The sequence below is a fragment of the Ambystoma mexicanum genome, chromosome 1p, assembly GCF_040938575.1.
Source record: "Ambystoma mexicanum isolate Mex_15411 chromosome 1p, UKY_AmexF1_1, whole genome shotgun sequence".
Taxonomy (NCBI): domain Eukaryota; kingdom Metazoa; phylum Chordata; class Amphibia; order Caudata; family Ambystomatidae; genus Ambystoma; species Ambystoma mexicanum.
Genome location: NC_090921.1, coordinates 1308549478 through 1308574521, shown reverse-complemented (window position 1 = coordinate 1308574521; position 25044 = coordinate 1308549478). Strand labels below are relative to the sequence as shown.

Below are 25044 nucleotides of genomic sequence, written 5' to 3'. Positions count from 1 at the left end.
CTTGAATACTTAGATCATCAACGACATTCCAATATGGAAACAAATCAAGAGCCTCAAAATGACTCTTCCTTCGAAGACTACCGTCTTCCAATACACGTCTAAGCTTGTTCAGAGAAGCATCTTGCATCATTGCTTTCTCCCATTCTGCTTGTGGTATAGGCACAGAAGCTATACTGAAAACCACTTCTGAAATGTCTTCTTCTTTCTTCACCTCTGACATACTTGTAAGTCTGGACAAACAGTCCACACAACATTCTTTGCACCTTGTACATACTTTACTGTGCAGTTAAAATCCTGCAGCTGAGTTAGCCATCTTCTGATACGATCAAAAATCTTGGCCAAGTCTTTGGACATAATTATTTAAACTAATGGTTTATGGTCTGTACGTAATTCACGCTATGGACGCATGAGTTTGAATCCCATCCTCGTCGCCACATGTAATATTGAAAAAGATACGAAGACACATACGAATCATGAGTGAAACATGGGTTTATTGTATTATAAATGTAGCTAAATAAGGGGATTAAGAACTTGGGAAAATGAGCCCCACCAGGCTCTATCTTCTTCCTCGCCTGCTCCCAACCGTCCCAGCGTCCTCGCACCACCCGCACATCACACCGCTCCAAGCTTGGGCCGATGCGCTCAGCAGATGGCACATCCCGCATGGTGAGATAAGACCACTGCTGCACACGACTGCGTGAAAACGAAAAAAGGGTGATTCACATCTGTGGTGTGTCCGCCTACATTGCTCATCTATGAGGACATATGCAGCACCTTAAAAGGGGGCTTCTGCTGACAGTTCTAAAGAGGGTCATTGGTATAGATGTGGATCATTACATTTAGGTGCATTATTGGATGTAATAAAGGTATGCCTCACTAAAATATGTAAATTTCTAAAGTTACACTGTATTTGGGCTCACCTGACATCAATTTTACAAAATCATACCTGCAATGAAAACCTAAGAAAACAACAGGGCATGGGAACATGATTATAATCACCATAATTACCACCTGATAACACAGTCAGAAACCCCCAAGTGAGTCTCCCAGATTGCCTCACATCAGGGGACACTGTCAGCGATTGATCGCTGCTTCACAAATGATGACCGCCAAGCAGTGGCTGGCAACTTTCAGCTGAGTTGTTAAGTGATCTGTCAGGCAAAATGTGTCTGCAAGTAAAAGGCTCAGAGCTGTGCAATGCCTTATGGGCGAGCGCAGGTCCTGAGGATTGAGGATCGAATGCCCTTAAAAGTCAACCTGGAAGAGTCATGCAAACGTTGGCCTTGGCTTTTGGCATAATGGTGTTGAAGGGAGGAGGCAGGGCATCAGACTGCTGTGATGGATGCGGATTAGATGCGCCAACCCAAACCTGAGGTTTGCCCCATCTAATCCGCTTTGATCGCAGATGTCTGCAGCCCAGCCTCCTTCATTCAAAACAGGACACCTGTGCTGCTGCCAGGAGTGTATCTCATTCCACCATTGCAGAATGATGTGCACACACGTTTCCTTTTTGATTCCTATCATTACTATCGGACGGCATGTTATTAGTAGGTATGTAGGCTTTGTTGACATGTTTGGACTATGCACCAAACCACATTTGCTCGTTTTCCACTTACAGCCGGGAGCGAGAGTACACAGCTGTAGAGTCCAACATCCTCTTTGCTAAAATAATGTTTTTGATGTGTGGATAATGAACCTTATCTCACCATGAAGCCACGTGGATGAAAGTAGACTTAACAAATGACAAAGTCAGCACAGGCAATTTCACAAAAGAAAACAACCAAGCTCTCAGGAGTGCCAGCGAATCAACAAGATGGAAGCCATCATTGCCACAACTGCTGTCATGACAGGTTGACGTCAAAAACGTGATAGCTTTAGTACGCAGCCGTGCTCTTAACACTGTTACCATGCGCAAATATATGAAAGCAAGATAAAGTACTCGGGCTTCCGTCGTATGTCAAATGTACCCCACAATGCAGTACGTGCAACTGCTCTTTACTAACACAAAGCAGCTGTGGTTCTATTCATTGGTGTTTCATTTGATATGTGTCGATTTCGTTGCCAGTGTCTCCCATTCAGTTCCTACCAATCACCTTAAAAGGGGCCCTTTCATTATTTAATAGATCTTTATTGGTATTTAAATCATATCTAAGTGTTCCAAATTGTGGCAACTAACAAAGGAACTGGAGCAAAAGCTAAATGATGTTCCTACGATCTCACATTGTGGTCATGAGGGAAAGTTGGAACTATATATAATACACGTATATGGTGATAGCATTGTGATCCGGAATGCTTACGTTTGAGTGCACGGCAAACAACATGGACTATACACTTATATTACATTTACAGCACATCGAAACAATTTAACTGCCCTAATTAGTACATAAACAAGCCCACATTTTAATGACAGTTTTGTACTGATGTCTTGCTCCTACCTAAGTACTCACAATTTTGGCTGATAATCAGATTCGGTACATGTTGGCAGTGCTAGAAATGGAAAACATTTCTTGGGGGAATTGTCACTTCTTAGGAGGAGTGGGGCTTTGGAGAGGATGGGACGGGACCAAGAGGCGTGGCCCACGGCCAGGTTGCGCAACACAGTGGGCCTCATTATAAGTTTGGCGGTAGCCTTGCCGGTAAAACCAGCAGGCTGCCGCCAAATTTCAGAAAATTTCCAGCGCCCACGAATCACCAATTACCGGGTCATTACCTCCCTGCCGGACCCGGTAATTGCCCATTTGTGGGCGCCGGAATAAAGATGCACCGCATTCCCTGCGGAGGTCGGATGCACCGGCACCGTTTATGACGATGCCGGTGCATCCGACATGCTGTGCTTGCGGGTACCGCTCTGCCGCCAGGTCCGACCTGGCAGGCAGAAATGCACCTTTGAGCTCAACTCGTAGTGTACCGGTCCAAGAACTACGGTATCGTCAAACTTACCGGTACCGTAGTTCCTGGACCGACATACTTCATTAAGAAAACCTTTCATGCAAATCATGGACTTGTTTGTTTTGAATGATCGCAATATTCACCCTAATGAAGAGATGTCTGTAAAATCCAGGACATATATATCAGTTTGAACAGCTGCACAACTGTATGTGAGGCTTCAGCAGTTTCTGTATGCAGGACCATACTGCTGTCAGAAGACTAGTTGGATCTGCAAGAATTGTGATTGAGACTTCCTTGGTCTAGAGGACAGAGCTACAGCAAGACATTTCAATGCAGTTCCTGCACTGCATGTAGGCAGGGAAATGTGTCAAAGATTACACAATGTGATCACGCATGGAGACATCATTCAGACCTGGGTCATCTGAGACCAGAGTCACTAAACTGGTATCCCACCTTTTCCTTGCAGACCACTTTCACTGAATGACGTTTCAATTAGGTATTTTTAACTTTTTTTTTTACTCCACATATCTGGCTGAGTAGTTCGGGTTAGGTATTTAGAAAGGCGGGATGTGGATTTGAAAGGGTGTGGGGGGTCTCCCCCACCTTTTATTGTGGTAAAATGTGGTTACAAAATTGTTGTTGTAGTCCCTGGAGGGATAACATAGATCCCACTAATCTAGCCACTTGACCACATCTCTGTTCTAGAAGTAGAGCAGGGCTCAGGTCAAGGGTACACGTGGGTGTACGGAGCCCCCCCATTTTTTTCAGGAGTCTGCACACTTTTTTCAGAGGGCACCTTGATATGCTAATGATGCAGTCAATTGGTATGGTATGGTAATGAGTCCCCCCACTTTTTGTTTTCGGACTTGACCCCTGAAGTACAGGCTTGCTGCCGCTCTTTTAAAGTAGCATATTTTGTAATAGGCCGGTATCTATAATACCATTGGAGGTATGGCAGAGGCAGGACCCCCCTGCCTGACCGGCATGTTCACAAAGGTTCCCCAACCGTGTTGGCTTTGAGTATGGTCCCCTCACCCTATGCCTGATGGAATGACAGTCAATCAGTAATTGCCCGGATAACACACCTGGTGAAATAAGCTACTTGGTTTGATATATATATGTGATATGGGTTTCATTGGTTGCTTTGAAGTGCCAGGTTGCTTTACACGGATATATCATGCAGAACATGGGCACTGTTCTTGCAACAATTGTTTTCTTCAACGGGTACATGAAGCCACTGTGGTTCTGACAAAATGTAGCTCTGGGTTTTATAACTGTCTTCTGCTTATTGTTTTTCATATTGTATACCAGCTTTTAGTTGATTTGTAAGTGTACCCAATTTGGGACCAAGCCTGATTTTCATATGTGGTTTTCCATGTGGGACGGGTATTTCCAGACGTGGGTCGCGTGCCTTCTGGGCCTAGATACCCAAATTAAGCTACTCCTCACTGATGACGCCCAATGAGTCCGAAACATGTTTGGGGATGCTTGTGGTCTCTTGCAGAAGGATGTGATGTAGCAATTCGGGGTGGACAACCCCTTTGTGGTGGGACCAAGCCTGATTTGCATATGGTCTTTCCCCCTTTGTAATGGCTCGGCAAGCGAAGAACGATTGTCAGAAGGATTGCCCAAAGCAATTGACAGAGATTTAACATTCATTCTAAACCTTCCAGCCATCACCTCCTTGTTTTGCTGTGTACCCAATTTTGACAGTTAAGTAAATTGCAGTGTCTTGATCATGTATAGGGGATACACAAGATCAGTTGATTGGAGTAGAACCAGGCAAATGGCAAATCCTTTCCCCACTGCAGCGGAAAGAAGAAGTTTGTGGGGGTGCAGCATACCTGCTGTTTCTTAGCCCCAACTATTCCTTGTCTCTTCTGCAGTTAAAGTGCAGCTAGTCATGGCTTGGGGAGAGCAAGGATGACCCACTCCTGTCCTCTGTGAAACAAAAGTAGATGAGAAATACTTTAACCTTGCCCTCGCCCCGTCCCACCCGGCCCCTAATCGTGGCCACGGGTAAGTGTACCTGCATTCATGATGGCTGACTACCTCTACAGGAAGTCCCGCCCCTATTCTGCCTATATGCTGGAAACTGGAAATTGCGACATGTGCAACGCCACTAATGGTACCTATACCACGAAGAATCTTTGAGACAAGATATCCACTAAGAAAGCCCCATGTGAAATATCCCCGAAAGACTGATGGTCGCCTGAGAGAAGCACCTGAAGAAGTGTGAAGACGTAAAAAGAAGAAGCTGGTGAAGTCACAAGCCATGAGTGTGACGCACTAAGAAGAATGACCAGAGACGAGAATGCTTAGGTGATATAGAATCTGATGGCGAAGCAAATAAGTGAGAAGGCTTTCATGAGCCAAATGAAGATTGTACGTGTGAAGAGCACCGCAGAAAACACAAGTCGTTTTACAATTGTACAGATGCTGCAATGCAAGTAGACTAAGTATTCATAAGGCTGGCTATACATACTATATAGATCGTAGGCATTGCTGCCAACATATATGTATATAGAATTCTGGACATTTGATGATACATTTTAGTAAGTGAGTCTCCATGAAGGAAGATGGATTGAAAGCTAAGCGTGTGTCACAGCAAAGAATAGGCTCAAATTCGAAGCAAGTCTGAAGAGGCTGTCTGGCTTGATGTCAAGGACTGGAAGCAGCCAAGAACTGGTTATCAGCTGCGAAGAACAGTAGAACATGAGAAGCTGCGGCATCCCTTGATAAGTTGCAAAGAGAGAACGCCATGAGTGCCACGTTTCTTCACTAAAGACTATTTAATGCTATAATATGAGCACATTCACTGTCTCTGATCACGTGAGCTGAGGATGAAAATAGACTATGAGCATGGTGCACCAGATTGAAGATAACGATTGCTCACACTCGCTTATATTCCCAGAGGCGAGAAGCTACTACAAGGCTGAGTTCAAAGACAATGTGAATGGCAGACGACAGGAGTGATGAGAGATGTCAGGCTAATTGGGTGGGGAAATACGGTCAAGTTCACCGACCAGCATCTGGGGTACGTCAACATTTATTGGGGGAACTGTCACTTCTTGGAAGAGGTGGAGCTTTGGGAAGGAGTGGGTGGGGCCAAGGGACGTGGCCCACAGTCAAGTTGCACAACACAGTATATCTATATAGAACGCAATCCTGGCAATTTGCATAAAAGCAAAGAGCATTATTGGAACAACATAATGTCCACAATTTTAAATGTTAAACATGTATTTTAGTGATTCATTAAAAATACCTCTGACGTAAATAATGAACTTGTTTGTTTTGATTGATCACAATATTCACCCTAATAAAGAGATGTCTGTAAAATTCAGGAGATGTCAGGCTAATTGGGTGGGGGGATACAGTCAAGTTCACCCACCAGCACCCCGGGTACCAGTTTACATGCTGCTAGAGCATTGAATGTTCCAGAAGGGTACAAGCGTGCCAACCAATTGTAGAAGACCATATAATGAAGAGCCTTATAGTTTAACAGCCAATGAAGTGTTGTGTTTCTAATTACTGTCGAGAATGACTTGCACTATGACTTGCACTAGGGGAGGGCATGAGTGCCCACCTGACTGTAGAGACCCAATCACGATCCTATCCCATATAGCAAGTATACTTAGACGTTCCCCTTGAGCCAACCACAATCTCCAGTAGGTTTTCTTAATTTGCCACGTAGTATGACTTCATCTATGATGAATTTTTAGTATAAATGTGTTGTTGTTCATGAAATGTTTCAAGATCATGTTGTGCGAAGACCATTGATATCCGTTGTGTGTTTTAGACAATTGATATTAAAACAGAGTTATTTGCCAACTTCTTGAGTCAGTCTTATTATCTAGTTTGAGACATTATTCTCCGTCCCATCCATAGTACGACATGTTACCTTGAGTTAAAGGGCCTCTAGGGTCAGCAAATTCAGTAAATTATGGTCATATCTGGCAGTTGCTATCAGTACTATTGGCCATGTCAATACCTGACAAATGGTCTGAGTTCCTGACCCTATGATGTCAAATGGTGTGCCGTGGGTATAATAGCAATACCTGGCAAATGGTGCAAAGCCCTGAGCCAATATCTGGTGAATAGTGGCAGTTCCTGGCATATGACCTGAGGGTTTTGAAAAGTTGTGGCAATACCTATTTAATAGTCTGGGTATCTGAACATAAGAAGGCTAAACCTGCCATGTGGTTTGAGTAACTGAGAATATGATGCCAATATTAAGCCAGCCATGCGAGTACTTGGCCATACGATAACAAAGGCTGACAAATAATTAGTGTTCCTGTACAGCATTTCCTGTCAGATTCCGCCCTCCTCTAATCGCTGCAGTAACAGGTGTTCAAATTATCCAATTTAATGGTATTCAATTCATTGACCTCAGTGAGATGAAGGGATGAGCCTGCTCTGCTGCGGGATTTGAACCTCCAAAAATGGAGACTGGTTTCATGTCTGGGGTGAGCACTTAATTTAAGAGCTATGCTCCTGGGTTACTGGTGTGCATGTCTGGGCATATGATGCTTGCACCAAGTATATGGTATGGCTAACTGGTAATATGTTATATTATGTCACATTTGTATAATGCCAAACTGCAATCAGTACAATGTTTGTGGTTTGGGAATTTGATAGACTGTTAGCTAGTATACAGTCCCACCCCACAATTCTGGGCAAGAAACATGTATTTTGATAAAACCTCTCATTTATTTTATAAAAATGAATCAAAGGTAGTCTCCAAGCTTTATGCAGGGGAATTCCCCACAATATCACACAATTGCAGGCAGCTTGTCCACCACACACACACACAAACATCCATTTACATAATCAAATCTCTGTGTGTTAATTTTGAATAGCCATCGACATTCTAAACGTATTTCTGCTTGTTGGTTAATATATCAACAGTTCCTTAGCCATCAAAACGTTACCAGATTACACATAAAGGAGCATTTGCAACTGATACATACAACCTGGCTTTCGCCAATAACACCAGCAATTGTGGAATGAGAGAACTGTTGCATATCTTCCATTCCCCAGATAAATATGGTAATGTGGGTTTTATTATGTATCATTTCATCATTTGTATAGCGCCTTTCACCATGAATATGGTCCCAACGTGTTGTCAGTTCAAAGCCCTTGGAGAGACCGAAGTGTGAAGTATGGGAAAGGTAGGAGGTGCTAGCATGTATGTGTGCATAATGGTCATTATAGGTTATGCGGGCTTGGCCCTGTATGTGCAGTTTAAATTAAGCTTATAATGAATTGCATGAATGTTCTGCAGTTTTGATTATGAAGCAATATTATAGGTTCAGAACACACAAGGATTTTATTAAATGTCACAAGTGTCCCTCCCCTTTCACCTCCCAAATAGAGTCTCACTGTCGAGTTTCACAAATAAGGGGTATATGGGATTCACATTTGCATATTTTTCTATGGGAGTAAAAAGGAAACAGTTAAATTTGGACTAATTTCTCATTCCCAGTTAAATAGCTGTGTCCTTCACAGCATACACATTATCCAGCAGATGTTCGTTAAGCTATGGAATGGACGTCTTCATAGCAGAACTTATTGATAACTATTGCTATAAAAAACGATGGGGATAATTTAATGAGATTTTAACTTACTAAAGGCTGCATCATGCTGTGCACACAGCTCAGAAAGGTATTTTTGGTTTATATTGAAATTACATCTGACTTTATTTTAAATGCTGTGAGAATGCACTGTACATTTCCCATTTAATCAAGTATTGTGGCATCGTCCCGCCCCCCCCCTTATTAAGGCTTATGAGGAGAATATTCTAGAGAACATCTCTCATTTCTATAATGGGAATTCTCATACTCACTTTGAATTGATCTTTAAAGGGAAGGAGCCAGCAGAGGCCCTCTCAGTTTGGATATCTCTAGTAAGTAAGGTCTCTCCTGATTTGTTTCCAGGAAATTAGGACAGCCCCTAGATCCCTTCTCTGCAGATTCCCCTGCCTGGGGATAGGACACATTCCCTTACCACATAAATATCCCATTCTGAAGCCCTTACATTGCTCTCTCTCATTAATCCATCATTTAGGAACCAGTGGTGTTATATCCTGTAGCTTTCTCCATAGTCCGAATGCTATCTCCTCTGTGCTCCCACCTTTCAAAATGTAAAGTATTCCCATGCTTATGGCATAATTATGTCACACTATTTAATTTGCCCAATATTTCCATTGGCCTGCCTCACATCTGCCACTCTTATAGAATACCCCTCCCCAATCTCAATAGGTTGGTTATAGTTTCTATAGTTGTGAATAGAAAAAGGTGTGGTCACAATCATCCCTTAATACTCTTGACTATACACATGTTTTTATCCCATAATTTCTGGTCAACACACTCTACCCCAGTGTGATATGGATAACTGTACTCTTTCATCAGAGACGCACAACTCCATATGAAACATTAACATGCACAGTCATTTTTCATAAAGTTATGATTATTAACCATTTCTAAAATAAAATCTGATAATCATATTGAATGCAATATCATAGTCATATGGGTTGAAAGGAATGAGTCAAATTAGTTTCAATGCATAATGTAAGATTTCAATCAGGCCCTGCATTTGCCTTCTGAACATCTCATGCTTCAGCATATAACTTGTGTAAACAAGTAATATGTGTCCAGCGAATGAGTGATCAAAATGAGATGACATGACTGCTTTGTTCTCCTGAATTAGCTTTACAGATGTATAGCTTTATTGATAAGCAGTAGGGTTCAATACATGCCTTTGAAGCTCAGCAATAAAACAAACAGGTTCGATCAAAAGATATGAATCTCCAGCCACACTGCAAACCTCGAGCTAATGACATTTTAAGTTATTTTTCTTTTTAAGACTGGAAAATGTTGCTTGTTTGCCCTGGGTTGAAATCTCTGTATGCCTCAAAGGCCTATTCACTTTAATTGTAATGACAAAGTGTAAACCAATACAACACAGCATACTGTGCTATGTACATAACAAGGTATTTCTAACTGAATACACACACACACAATTGGCAATTTAAAGAAAACATGTTTTACACAGATTTTCTCTGGTATACATTTTAGAATCTACATTTGGTTAGTTTCTTCTGTGTATAGTAGAAAATTGCTTCATTGGAGAAAATATTTCAACATCCTACAAAATTGCAAGATAATGTACTAGGCATTTCTTGCTTTAGTGCAAATGTGCAAATGTGTCTATAGAAAGGGCCATGCTCTTTTGCTGGTTCAAACATATTTCTGACCCCTCCAGACCTTTTTGCATTTCTGATATTCACCCCTGTAAATTGCAAGGAATGAACTTTCAGCTCGACCTATTGTTGATTTAAAGGGTTTTAAAACTCAGTCTTTGGGGTCACTTCACATGGAAGATCCAGATGCAAGTGAAGTTATGGGAGAGAATCTGGGCCAGAGAAACGGAAGAGTCCAGAAATGTGACTAATCTTTCAGTTTATTAAAAGCTGTTGTAACAGACACTCAGGCACTGAGAAGCAGATATCGCATGATTTCCAGCTCTCTCTCACTGTAACAGACATGCCATTGGGGTTTTAAGACCCAGTGACATCACAAACAAAATATACATTCTAAACATTCAGATGAGATGGGAATGGGTGAACAGTATGGATAGACATTCTTTCTATAGGGGATAGATGATTGAATTGGTCTGGCCAGATCGGGTAACTCGTCGGGGACCACCTACAAGATGTTGCACCTACAAGCATGCCAGGTTGGCACATTTCTATTGGCTTTTGCAACAAAGTGAGAACTAGCATGGACAGTGGGAAATGATTGGCTATTGCAGGCCTTCTCAGCCTGGGAAAGCAACTAGCACATGAGCACAATGTGTCACGGCTCGCTCCCTTCGCTCCCGTTCCCGTCACTTGGGGGCATGTTTTGGTTTTTTTTCCCTACTGGACATTTCCTCCGAACCTTATGCTACAGTGCTGTGATGAATTGGGAGCGCTAAAACCTTATTTTCCAAGTTACTTCCCTTCCGGATCCATTCCAGGTTTTTGGCAGCCAGCATGCTACGTTAATCTAATGACTATGCTTCCCAGAATGCCTGGCTCACTGCCTCACCTCCATCCTTGCAGGACAAGGTTGGGTGGAGGATAGGCAACACCTGTGGCTGCAGGTGCAGCAGGCGGCACACCTGAGGGGTGTGCTCGTTAAGGAGCTTTAAAAGCCTCAGTTTACATCAGTCCAGCACTGGTCATTGTTGCAGTGTTCCTGTTGTGACTGGTGCCTTGTTCTTGGTTCCTAGTTTTTGTGCCTGGTTCCTAGTTCCTGTTTCTTGTTCCTCTGCCCTGGATTTCGAATTTATGTGCTTAATTGATTTCTGCTTTCTGGATTTCCCTTTCTGTCTTCCTCTGTCTGCAGGCAGCCTTTCTCTGTGCTTTACCCTTTGATGCTGCCCAATTTGCCTGTGTTCACTCTTTCTTTGAAGCTGTCCTTTGCTACTGAAAAACTTGATGCATTAGTCTTTCCCTTTATAGATTTAGCTTCCTGCCTTTTCTCCTTGGATGGGCGGGAAAGGTTTCCTTTTGTGATATCATTTTCCCTGCTCCTGATCCTTACTTTCTATTGGGATCCATTCCATGTTTTCCATTGCACTTCTGCATTTATTTCCCATTGATTATTAGGTGTGGGGTTCTGTTGTAACTAGTCCCAGTGTGAATGCCCTTTGTTTTCCTCACTATTCTATAATCACTATTCCTACTTGCCCCTTGACTAGGGTCTTATGTATTTAGTTTCCTCCACCCATTGCTGTTATAGCCTTCAGGGTCCCTGTTTGATCAACTGGGTTTGTGGGTTTACTGACATTCAAGTGGTCTTTCCGGTCCTTGTGAGTACTGTTTCTAAATTCCTTATTCAGTATCATCCAGAGTGTCAGCTCACAGATCCTGTCCTTGCTTGCCCTCTACGTGGGCTTAGCGCTGTCAGTCGTAAGGAGTTTGCCGACTTTCCTTTCAGTCATAAGGAGGTACTAAGTGCTTACCCCACATCCCTTTTCATATATTGGTATTATTGTTTCACTCTATTTGCACTCCTGGGTTTTAGTATACACGAGTCTTGGGTATTATATGCACGTTGTTAGATTCAAAGTTGTTCACTGTGTGATTCCGTGCACATTTCCCTTTCCATATTCATTGCCTTCTTCCTTTCTTAACACAATGGAGGTTGGGGAGAAGGATCCCAGAGGATCCCAGAGTGACGCCTTTTCCCAATAAGGTTACCACTCTCTGACTCCTCTGGCCGTGAGCAAGGACATTCTAGTTTCCAAAGTCATGCTGTGTTACTTTTGTATCTTCTGTCAGTTTAGTGGGAATAACAGTCTCTGTCGGGCTCAAATAGATGGGCTGTTTCCCAGGTTCAGGTCACCTGCGCAAACTTAATTTTCCTGCTTGCATTTATGTGGATTTTCAGCTTTTACTCTTGCAGGTGTCCTGTCTTTTCTGTTAACTTGAAACTTTCCCTCTCTCAGTGTCCTTGGCAAGGCTCTGCACAATAGAGGCAATGACAACCTGGTCTGCGTTTCTCAGGGAAATCAGTGTGTCAGGCCTCCCCCTGTGTTCTTGGGCTTCTGCAGTGTCTTCAATTCATTTCAATGCAGCTGTGGCTTCCATCTTGATTTACATGGCTGTTCATGTTAGTCCACAGGTATTCTTGTGCATCTTGCTGTTTCTGGCTGGCAAAAGATGTATGTGTGTGTCAGTCCTCTAACTATTCGAGTCATAAGCATATTCTTTGTGTCTAAGAGAAATGCAGCCTAAGTTTATGCATAACTTTGTGCAGGAATGCGCCTGCTTCATGTCTAACACCTCTACGTGTGTGAGTTCAGCCATGCCGCCTCTTCATGATTACTTCAGTGATGTCATTTGGTTACGGTCTTTGGGGCTGCTTTAGTGAGTGGCGTCTGTCATCTTGGTGGTGTGCTAGACGGGGTTGACCCCACCACTACATAAGTGTGAAGTTCCATGTAGTTTGTGGGATGCTATTTCTTAATGTCTTTATGGAGTAAGTAATTCTTGGTATCCCATAACCTCACCCTTTTCTTAGTAGTTAGCGAGAAACGGAAATCATGAGGTAAGTGGCATGTAAGTATGGCCTTCATTATGTAGTTTCCCTGATGAGAAAAGATCTCTAAGGCTGCTACTGGCACAGTTATTGCTCCCTGCCAGCTACCCTTTATGGTTCCAGGTGCCTTGTGAAGAAGGCCCCCCCTCTGAGGAGGTTGCTAGTCTCCTCCCACTTTACAACAATGTCCCTGTGGTGAGTATGATAACAAGTGCGGGCACATTTTAAGGGCAGCTATGACTTTAGTACCAATACCTGGCAAATGTTCTACCAGGATATTTGATAATAATAGCTAGCCAGTGGTTGGGCTGTATGCACATTTGATGACAACATATGGCAGAGGTACCCAGTCCTGATGTGAGTACCCAGGCAAACAAGTGCAACGCCTGGCAAATTCTGTGAGTGGCTGGGCTTCTGATCACAAAAATTGTGAAATGGTGTGTGTTTGAGGCTGTCAGAGAACGGCCTGAAATTGAAATTCTGTTGGTAAAAGTCTATATAATGGCAATTCATGGCCAATGATGGCAATCCCAAATATATGATGCATGTGATGTATTATATTTTGGAAATATCTGCCAAATTATGGTAGCACCTGAGAATGTGATGGCAATGCATGGAAAACAATAAAAGTAATTATAAAAAAAGGCAAGATTATTGGCTTTCACAGTGCTTGTCGCTACCACCACCGCGTTTTCAAAGTCATCTCTTCAGATAGTAATGGCTGGGTCATGTAAACTTCAGATCATAAGGCATGAACTAGATATCATCCCTGTTCTTTCATACAGATGTAGAAATATGCTGTTAGTGGAAATAGTTTAAAAAGGTATATTGAGTGGAATTCATGTCAAAGATGGCTGCCAGTTCATCGTTTTAAAATTCAAATGACACCCTATTCTGAAAAATAGCCTTAAGTAAATGCTGTTCTTAATTTGTCTGGATCTGATGAAGTCATTGAGTAAATGGTATAAAAGGAGGCCACAATGATAAAGCTTGGGTGGTGTAAGGGAGCTGCTTAAAATGACCTGTTGAAAAAAATATTTGTTTGTTACCTATTTCCTATTGGCAATGCATTCCCTGATCATGCTGGGATGGCAGGGTCCGAGAATTAGGGTCTATACAGCACTGGAAGGACAAGCTAAAGAGAATCTGGCTCTTACATAGAATAAAACTTGAATGTTTTGATACATTGCAATTGTTCAAATTGAAGTGGTCGGTATAAAGTAATGTCTTAGTGATTGTGGTTGACTGCAAAATCAGAATAAAGTCTGTTTTGGGGGATGTTAGAGGCTTCTAAAATAACAGAAGTTGAAGGTTCAATGTTTGTAATTTCTAGCCTGTTGTTTTTTTTGTAGACTCCAGTTTGTAAAAATCGCCCAATAGATGTAATGAGATCAGCAATGTTTTGCAATAAGTTGAACTGTTGTGTATGACCATCCAACCTCACCATCAAATTCTGCCATGGTTTGATGCGTAATGGCCCAAAATGGCGCCCACATAATTGCGATGGCCGAAATTCCAACCTTTTGTATTTTAAACCCTCCTTACACCACAACTATATGTGGGGCGAGGGGTATATGATACTATGATACAATAATAATACGGAGGGTGCGGAAGGTCTCCCCCCCCATATGTATGTGCTGTAAAGGGGGGGTTTAAAAAATAAAAAAATAAAGTCTGCATTTTCGGCCGTTGCAATTATGAGGGTCACAGTCATCACATACGTTTCATTGAAATGCATATTGAAACAAGGACCCCATCCTCACAAACTGGAGATCACAGCATGTAACCTACTTGCTGCATCCACCAGTGACTGCATGCAGGTCCCCTTAGTCAGATATGGAATACGAGCGCAGAAGGAGAGAGAGGCTGCCCGCTAACGTGCCTTCTAGCATGCTCCCATCGCATATCTAAGTACTGGATGTGTGCCCGTCTCGTAAAGATGGGTTTCAAGGTGGGCATTTCAGGTGACAGTTATTATGGAGCTGAGTGAGATCAAACGCCAGCCAGACACAATTGATATATCCAAGCACCCCATTATTGAGGTATCTCATGGGGGAAAACAAGACCTATTGTTTTAGGGCTAAGGATGCACATCCAAGTACATTAAGCTTGGTCAGGATGTTCATTCACCAGGATGTCATAATTTCTCTGGGTCAGCTCAAAAGTCAGTGCCTCTTAGGGAAGTAAAAAAGGGCTCAACATCAAAGTGTTTCATTTCTTCTTAAATCCAGATCACAGTCCTTCTTAGCGATTTAGCCTAACAAAACAGATGAGAAAAGAGTGTGCACTGTGATCACAAAGAATTGCACTTTAAATGTCACTCACAACTCCTCTTGCGGCTTCTCTGTGTCCATTCCTGTCAGTCCCAGTTTGTTACCAAAAGTTTCAGTCCCTGGTAGCTGTAGGTTTCGTGTCAGTGTTCTTACATAATTCGAGTATGGTTGGGCGATCTCCCCCGGGGTCTCAAGTTGAAGAGGAGTCTTTTGGGTGGTTTGGTATAAAGCGTTGCAGGATGAACAGCCTTTCCAAGACCCTCAAACATGGGTGGACATGGAGTCTCTCTCTATGCTGCCTATGGGCACGTTTTAGACCCTTCACCACCTCCCACTCTTTGAGCCCTGGTTCTACAGCTAACCCACATAACCTCTCTCTGCTTCGCTGTTTCACCATGAGGTCTGTCATATGGCACCTTCTCATGTTCCCGCCTTCGCTTCCTCTCTTTTCTTGTGTTTCGCCTGCATCTCCCTAATGCATGTAGCATGCTCATTTCCTCCACCCCTTCCGACTCCTGTTTTTAGGATTCAGGCCTTGTCTATCTCCATACTACCATCTTAAATTTGTCAGGGTTTGACACACCTCCTCCTCACCACTACCAGTACCTTCCGCCTTTGCTCTCCTTGCGTTTTCCTTCTCTTTCAAACTTCTTTTATCTCTTCTTTCCATCTCCGCCTTTGCCTCCATGTTCCTCTTCAGCTGTCCTCTGTTCCCACTCTCTTTCTCCTCTGGCCAACTGCTGCTAACCTTCCACTCTAGCTCTCTTTTTTCTTCATTCTGCTCTTTAATCATCTCTACTGATTACCCTATCTCAGCTATTTGGATCTCCTCCATAAACAGCACCACTTCCTTGGGCACCCCTGTATTAGGAACCACATCCTCCTCACTATAAACCTCCTCTTCACTATTCACGTCGTCTTCCTTAGGTAACCCTGTGTTAGGTGTCAGCTTCTCCCCACTATACACCAACTCCTTCTTACCCCAGCCTCCCTGGTTTAACCCCCAGCCACGGGTCCCCTTCTCTTTCACAGCCGCCTGCCTCTATCTACCTAACAAGCTTCCCAGCTCCTGCTCTACTCACCCTTCTGTGCACCATCTCTTCAGAATTACAGGGAAGAGGTGGGCCCATGAGGCTGGCGGGAAAAGTCTCTCCAGCCTCTGGGGTCCACCTCCCCCGAGTCTCCTGGGTTCCATTTTCACCCCCAGCCTCTTGGGTCTCCTTATGTCCAACCTTCTGTCTCCTGCTACAGCTCCAACTCCAACTCCATCTGCCTTCTTCCCCTGCTGTCTCAAAATGGATTCTTACTGCAAAGTCACACTGTCTACTGCCACAAGCACTTCCATTTATAGGGCTTTGACCACCGCTCCAGCCACTCTATGACCTAAGGGAACTCAGGAATGTAGATTTGTTATGAGAAGCCTGGGGTGGTATGTGGATCCTGGGATGGGTAGCTAGTTGTTCCTGGTTTGGTCTCTCTCTCTGCATGCCATACCCTGGTTCCGCCCCAAGGAAGGGTCCGCCAAGTAATAGGATCTTATATATGTTCTTTAAGGACTATTTAACTACTGACAGTGGACTTTTCTTGTGTCCCATTGCATTCTGGGATCTGCTCCCTCTCTGCTTTGGCCTGAGCTGAATGGTTGTCTGCTGTTCTGGATTTTATTTCAGAGTGTACCTGAGACAGGGGTTGTCTCATGTGTAGCAAAGGTGGCACAAAGGCTTCTTGGATCATGCAGGCTACTTTTATCAGAAACAAGCAAGGAATTTGCAAAAGCCATCTCTTTCTTTCACCTAACACAGCAGTCTCTTAAAGGGATAGGAGTTACTAGGGGGGCAATCTGACGAGTCCCTGGCTTTTGTTGGTGGCATGATGTGAGTAGCAAGGGGATGCTCTCCATGTTGGATCTGATCTCAACATCACTTGGCTTGAAGCAGCCCCAACTCCCCTGGCGACCCCACACTGCACCACAAAGTTGAGGCAGGGGACTTTGTTACCTAGGCCCTCTCAGACTCTTCATCTAAATTGCAGTATTTACTGTTCCGCTCCATTTTCATTGATGGAAATATAAAATAACACTGGAACCTATCATTCTTTGCCTGAGTGTTTCTTTTCAGTGCACTGCAAGGGTATTAACAGACACAGGTGTGCTTGTAGCCTTCCCCTGAGCCTGGACCATAAATGGGCAGATCAGGCCAAGGGAAAGGTGTCCTCGGGAAGAACGTATCCCTTTGTGGATAAGGAATGCATTGTAAGTTGTGCTCTACACACCCCCACCACCCTCTGCAAACACACATTCTTGGGCCCATGGACCCTCCAGAACAGACATTTTTTATTGTGTCAATTTACATGTGCAAGATAATTTGTGCATGCTTTTTTCACCTTTGGGAATTGGTGCTCCTGAAAAGTTCTTCGATTTTCCCAACTTTAATGGATAGTTGACACATTCAAGTAGGAAAATGATTTTGGAATCAGGACCAATGTTTCTCAAAGGAGGTAGTAGAGGCTCAATGTATTTCACTGTTAACATCTTATGTCACTGTTTTGTAAACCTCTGTGATTGTTTTGTAAACTTCTGTGATTGTTTTGTAAACCTCTGTGATTGTTTTGTAAACCTCTGTGACTGTCTGCACTGATGGATTTCATTCACATCTTTCGCTTCCTGCTCTGGCATCATCAAATAACCAAATTAAGGTATCTTCTCCTCCTCCCTCAGATTCCGCCCCTCCAGGTTGCTTGGTGCCATCTCTATCTCGCCTGGTGATAAACTAGACATGACAAACAACGTGGAGATCCCTCTTTCTGATGGCCACCACCACCACCTTGCGCTGGAGAGCCTGCCAATCAAGGACTGTTGTTCCAAGCGCTGCGGCTGGCTGACACGTAATCTTCTCTTAATCTTGACAATCGCAGGTGAGCGATTTTTAGGATGTGTTCAATGTGTCAGCAATTGCAATCTTGACTTCAATGGTGTCCTTTCAGCTGTACTTCCTTATGTACAGCCCTATAAATAAGGCACTGAAGTCGCATGCAAGTGAGTCAATTACAAGCTAGGTTCCATGAAGGATTTGTATTTTCCCTCACTGCGGTGTGTACGAATGAGTCATCCAACATCTTTCATGAAACTGCTGCTGAACACTGCCCGCTTTTAAGTCGGTGGTGCAAAGAGATCATACATGCATATTCTTGCTACTGTATTGACCCATACCAGGGTGTTGCTCCTGTTCATCTTTGCAGTGACTAGCTGCAATATTTGGCAAACTTCAACCAATATAGCCTCTTCCTGCTCTTCACAGTGAAGCTGTCTGTTCCCTGCAACAATGTACATTTTTGTCGGTGGGATGGTCAACTACCAATGTCGACAAATCTAGAAATGCAAATAGGAAGCGTACTTCCTTAGCATCAGTTCCTCCTGCCCATTGAGGACTTGTGGCCTGTATTTGAGGGCAGCACAGTTAGGTACAAATGCGTTGGATTAGAAGACTCTTTTCGCATATTCTGTTTCTGATGCCTAATTATTGGTGGCATTCGTTCTCTCTGAGGGACTTGGTTGGGGTAATTTAAAGATCATTGCTTGAACACTGATTTTTCTAATGATATTTCAGTTAACAATATTTGTATGCACCCAATGAAATGGCCAGTAATTCTATTGCTTATTTTATTGTCTTATCTTAGTTCGTATTGCATAAGAGCAATACTATATGCTAGGCTGAATTCTACTGCAAGAAACAACTTTTCTCTTCTAAACTTCCGACCATACATAGGTATCACTCACAGCATTTTGTGATATGATATGATATGATATGGTATTTGTAACGCGCCTATACACAGGTGTTTCAAGGCGCGACGAGGCAGCGAGGGGAGGAACAAGGGGAGACAAAACAAACGATCCTACTAGGCCAGGTGTCATTCAGATCGCGCAAGTGCAGGGGTGGGGGAGGGGGGAAAGTGCGAAGGGGAGGGGGGGAAGTGCAGTAAAGGTAAGTGGCGTAAGTAATAAATAAAAAAGGGCCAGCTAGTGGCAAGTGCAAGGTAAGTGCAGAGCAAGTGCTGGGGAAGGGGGGGGCTGTAGGGATACAGAGACAGTCCCGTAGTGCAGAGGGGTTCCAGGGGATCAGTGACTGGGACCAGGACCGAAGGCAGTTTAGAGTGGTCCAGTTGCAGGATCAGTGCAGTTTAGTGAAGAATTAATTAGCTGTTCAGCAGGGGAGAGGGAGAGAGAAAGCAGAAGCAAAGAGGAAGGTTTTGAGGTGCTTCCGGAACCGGAGGTGGTTCTCCTCAAGTTTCAGGGAGGCAGGAAGTCTGTTCCAGAGGGAGGCCCCTGCCGCGGAGAGAGATCTACCCCCAGCTCGTTGCTTCGAGAAGCGGCTGACCATGAGGGAGTTGGAGGCGGATGAGCGAAGGGCTCGGGGAGGAAGATATTTGGGAAGAGAGAGTTGAAGGTATTTAGGACCCAGGCCCCAGAAGGCCTTGTGGACAATGCAGAGGGTTTTGAACTTTATCCTCGCAGCCACTGGGAGCCAGTGTAGAGATTTCAGTCCTGGAGAGATACGGTCCCTGGGCTTGAGGCCAAGGACAAGTCTCGCAGTTCTATTCTGGATGAGTTGCAGAGGGCGGAGAGTGGAGGCAGGCAGATTAAGATAGAGGCTGTTACAGTAATCCAGCTTCGAGAGAACCAGGGCTCGGGAGACAGTGAGCTTCTGGGGGAAGGAGAGGAAGGGAAGAATACCTCTGAGGAGGTGCAGCTGGTAGTGTGACCTCTTGGCGACGTCAGAAATATGAGGAGAGAAGGAGAGTGTGGAGTCGAAGATGACCCCAAGGTTTTTTGCCTTGCAGGTAGGAGAAGGGAGGGGGCCAAGGGAGGCAGGCCAGAGAGCTGCAAGGAAGGAGGGAGTGGGAGTACCGATGAGTAGAATCTCAGTCTTACTGGCATTAAGGCAGAGGTCATTGGCGGCACACCATTCTTGGATAGCAGACAGACAGTCAGAGATGAGGGAAGGAGAGGGGGAGGCTGAGGGTAGCCTGAAAATGAGCTGGGTATCGTCCGCATAGCACTGGAAATTAGGGCAGAGAGCGGCGATGCGGTGGGCAAGGAGAGCCAGATACTGGTTGAACAGCCAGGGAGAGAGGTTAGATCCCTGGGGGACACCACAGGTGGAGAAAAAGATGTCGGAGAGGAAGGACCCCAGTTGGACCTGGGAGGGTCGATTTGAAAGGAAAGAGGTCAGCCACGCCAGAGCCTGACCAGTGATACCCAGGTTTTCCCGGAGACGGTTGAGCAGGATGGCATGGTTGACAGTGTCAAAGGCAGAGGAGAGATCGAGCAGAATGAGAACTCTGTTGAAAATCTTCTAAACGCATTTAACAGCACTTTTCCAGGCCTGTAATAATTTTGCTTCTTGGCATAACAAAGGGACTTGATCCAATCTTATGGGATGATTTAATGCTGCTCTTCCTGTTCTTATGCAGATATGTTGTCAACGGTAAATGCGATTATGAATGCAATGTTTGTTTGTTGGTTTGTTTTTTTACTTGTATTGCGCACCAGACCCGTGGTTATCAGGGCACATTGCATAAGACAACTTACAGATTGGTTACAAATAAACACATATACAAAATACAGTTTAGTTACACATCAAAAGCAAAAAAATCAACTCTATATAAGGGTTGTTCAGAGTAGAGGCGGTATATAACCTAATGTGGAATGCAGGCTCGGGCTGGCCTATAGGGCAATAGGCCCATGGACGAACCAACAACGCAAAATGCTGGTGTGGTGCAGTTTTTTGGGCCAACGTGGGACAGTTTGGTGAATTACTTCACTATGCGGCTAGTAGTTTTGACCAGTGTTGCTGAATAAATATTCTTTAAAATGCACAATTGGCTTCACATTTTAACCACACAAAAAAAACTTGCGTATTATTTAAACTGTGTCACGAAAGGAATGAACAGCCATTTCCAACTGTGGGACACTTTTCTATTGGTGCCCGAGACAATTTCTTGGCCCACTCTGACCCTGATGGAGTGATACTTCGAAACCGAAACGCTTATTCATCTATTCATCTCAAATAAATTGTGATTAGAAACAGGAATGCTTCACACACTGAACTGACATATCCATATGTCAGTTCAGTGTGTTAAGAATTCCTTAATGTATTTTGACAAAAGGAAAAGGACAAATAGCATTCAAGATAATTCCTGGTTGCTTTGCATTCAATCAAAGACCATTTTGAGATCAGACGAATGACCGCAGATGTTAATATTTGACAAGTGTGTGTATGATAAAAGGATTTTACACTTGATTCACCAAATGCATAATGCACACTGAGCTCGGTGCTCACATCAATTTTCACAACACTCGCCCTAACATTAAAGCTTTTGTAAGCTTGAACCGCATATACTCAGTCAGACCGCCTGAAGCTCTGGAAGTGAGCATTAGACAGGATGCAACATCCTTTGCATTTTTGGTATCCAAAGGCGGTCCTCCATCCCACCAAATGCTGCATTTTAGAAGAGTGGGGAAGCTGGATCACAGTGTCATGATGTCTGTTCATATATTTAGAGGATTATTAAAAGAGAATGAGCCCATTTGTGAAGGGTGGTTCTCCTCTCCTCAGCTTAGAGGAGTACTTTGTAAACAATGTCTTCATTCTACAGTGCTATCCCTAATCTCCTTTGAGAAATTGTCTGTCAGGTTGAGAACATTTTGCCCTGTGCATGCTCCGGGAGGGGCACCATTGAACGGGAAAGGCTCAAAGAGATTCCAAGTGGTCAAATGTCCCAGTAAAAGTGTATTGGAAGGGTATGTCTGCCGGTGCACAGGCACGCTTTGGATAGGCTTGGAAGTGCTAAGCTGATGTAAATGGACAGGCAAGGGCATACATCTGCAGGGTAAAAAGGGAAAACAAACAAGGTAAATAAGAGGAATGTAAGAGGAGGAAAAGGCAAAACACAATGTGCAACAAGAAGGGACGCTATTTTTTCGATGTGATTTTTAACAAAAATATTTTGCTGAAAAAAACATTTGAAAATGTGGGACGGCGGTGGGAAATGGCATGCAAAAAGCCAGGGGTGGGGGGGGGGGATGTTCGGGAATAGTAAAAAAACAATAGGGGAATGGGGCTTAGGGCAGAAAGCCCCCCCTAAAAATAGAGACATACATTTTTGATGGGTTGTTTTCAGTGAATTGTTTTGGTAAAAAAAACCTGTCGAAAAAATAGCTGTCGATGAAAGAACATAGAATCTTTTGTGCACAGGTCGGACCTTAGACTGTCCACATAAATAAGGGAAGCTCAATGCCTCTACTCCAAGTTAATCTTACAGATTCTTACCTTACAAGCCCATTGAAGAAGGGCAGCAAGAGTGGCTTCTGTGTCTGGACCCTAAGGCACAAAAAGGGATGCACTTACGTGAGACAAGTCTATATGGGTCCAGCCAGAATATACAGTGGATGCCTTCTGTGGATACCCCGATCAGCAATCGTTACATGAAACCACTACAGACTAGAGGCACAATGAGGCAAAGGAATGGGCAAAGATTGCCTTCTAGGGAATAGAAGCCAATCTCTGTACAAAGCAGTATGAGAGCCACAGGTGCGGGCACTATAGAACACACTAAGAGCCACAATGGGAAGCAAGAATTCAGAAAAGGAGCTCCACAAATAGGAATGCAGAAAACTGTAGCAATGTACTAAAGCTAGGTAACTGCAGCAAGAAACTAGAAAGAGCTAGAAAGAGGTCATTTGCAGCAAGGGACTGGATCAAGGTAACAGAAGCAGGCTGAAAACTGAACTAGAAACACACGGCAATAAAACAGCAAAACAGTGGGACTCGGGACTAGCACTAAGGGGAAAAGGAACACACCTAGGTAAGATAAACAGTGTCTGACGAGACAAGGTCAAGCTTGAGACTAAATAAACCTTGGAGAGGAGGTGAGGGCAGCACCTGGAGCAAAGAAGGATCCCGAGGGGAAACAACATATGTATGTAACAGAGGCTGGGAGCTGCAGGTACCACAGCACAATAAGGAGGGGCTGGGAGCTGCAGGAAATCAGCACAAGTACCAGGGGTTAGAAGCTGCAAGTACACAGCACAAAGTAAAAGGGAACATGCCACTAGCAGCAGGCAGGTGGGGGGAGGGCTGAACTTGCAAGACAGGTCGGTAGAAATTGGAACAAGGCAGCACAGGAGCAGTGACAAGCCACTGGCAAAGCAAAAGTCACAATAGGCAGCAATGCAGATAGAGATCCCAAATGGTTTGCAGCTGCAATTTGGTTCAGGTGTTCAATGCACGAACAGGGAGCTTCAGGGCATGGCAGTCTATAAGCAATGCTAACAGGGAAATAAGTCAGTATGGAGCTATGTCATTGGGGTGCAAGCAATCAGTAACAGGTGTGGTTAGTGAACATCCCTGGCATGAAGCTTGCAACAGGAGCCAGTGCTGACACATTCTAGATGGTAATTGCTATAGCATTTCGAGTGTTGCAGTCCATTGCATGCACTTTCCTTCTTCTGTGCATGGTGAAACCTGTGCACATGCATGGGAGTTTCCGTATTAGGCTGCTGGGTTTTCTAAATATCTTGCAGGTGCATACAGGGAATGGTAGGCTATGTTTCGAGAAATACATATTTGTGCATGGAGATTTTGAATGGTTTTTCGGGGTCATCACTTGTGATGCTTGACAACCCCCAACGGGTCTGTATACAGTGCCAGCCAGAAGCAGAGAGGTAGAGTTGTGACAGGGTAGTGTGTTGGTGTATGGAACATGGAACATGGAACATAATAATTCAGGCAGAGGCTGTGTCTACACCTCTGTGTGGGTTTCTATCCAGGTACATACAGTCACATGGACTAGCATGTAGGGCCCGTGTGTAATGCATTGCTATTGGTGCCTGAATGTGAAAGAATGTAGCAGCAATACCTGAGGCAATGGCAGTCATTGGGGTCTTTTTGGGGGTCCTTTGTGGAAGATGACAAGAAGACTTAAACATGAGGCCTTATCCTTGGAACCTATGTAAAGATGCAACTGGGAATGCAGCTCACCTCACACCTGTGTGTGACCCTATGTTTCTGGGGCTCTTTGGACAGTAGGATCATAGGAAGCTCTAAGGAGCTGGAAGTGTTCCCTGTACCTATGAGTTTGGTAGTCTGGGCATGGGCACATTTGACAAGAAGGGGGTCTATGCCCACCAAAATATGGATCAATAGAAATATGAAAACCCTGGAGAAGGTCATTGCTTCAGCGTGTGTTTGGATATGTTGAATATTCAAGGGAAGGGGTGGAGAGCCCCTTTAGAATATTATGATATAACAACCTTCTCCAGTCTCCTGGGATATCTGCTTGAGGTTTCTGCTTAGATGAAGGAGTTATTTCATAACAAATACACGTTTTTTTCACAGTCAGGGACCTGCACTTTTTTCAGTAATATTTCTGCCACTCTTTTTTAAAGCTCTAAATGGCAAATCCCCCTGCCCTCCAACTCTTTCCACACTCCTCTGAATGCATTTGTTTCTTCTCTTGACAACCCTGTCCCAGCTCTATGTCATACTCACCAACCATCATCTGCAGGCTTGCAGTCCACAGCCCCTTTCCAATTTCCTGTGCCCACTTTGCCTATAGATCCCATTATGTTTTCCCACACCTCAGTCTCCTTTTTGCCCGTCTTCTCCTGTGTGATTCATGCCCTCAGATAATCTCCAGCCTCCTGCAGAAACATTTCTAATTTGGCTATTTTACAGCCTAGTTGCCATTTAAGTGCATGTTATGCAGGGAAAGATGGTGATGACTTTTCAAGGGTA

General features: G+C 44.0%; 1 protein-coding gene across 1 annotated transcript in view; it reads left to right on the top strand.

Annotated features, from left to right (window-relative positions):
- Positions 1–25044, top strand: part of LOC138453429 (excitatory amino acid transporter 2-like) — a 724030-nt gene that overhangs the window by 57815 nt on the left and 641171 nt on the right. The window contains exon 2 of the mRNA XM_069606271.1: positions 17967–18163. Within this exon, the coding sequence (XP_069462372.1) occupies positions 18025–18163 (139 nt within the window). The 5' untranslated portion in view covers positions 17967–18024. The remainder of the gene's footprint in view (positions 1–17966; positions 18164–25044) is intronic.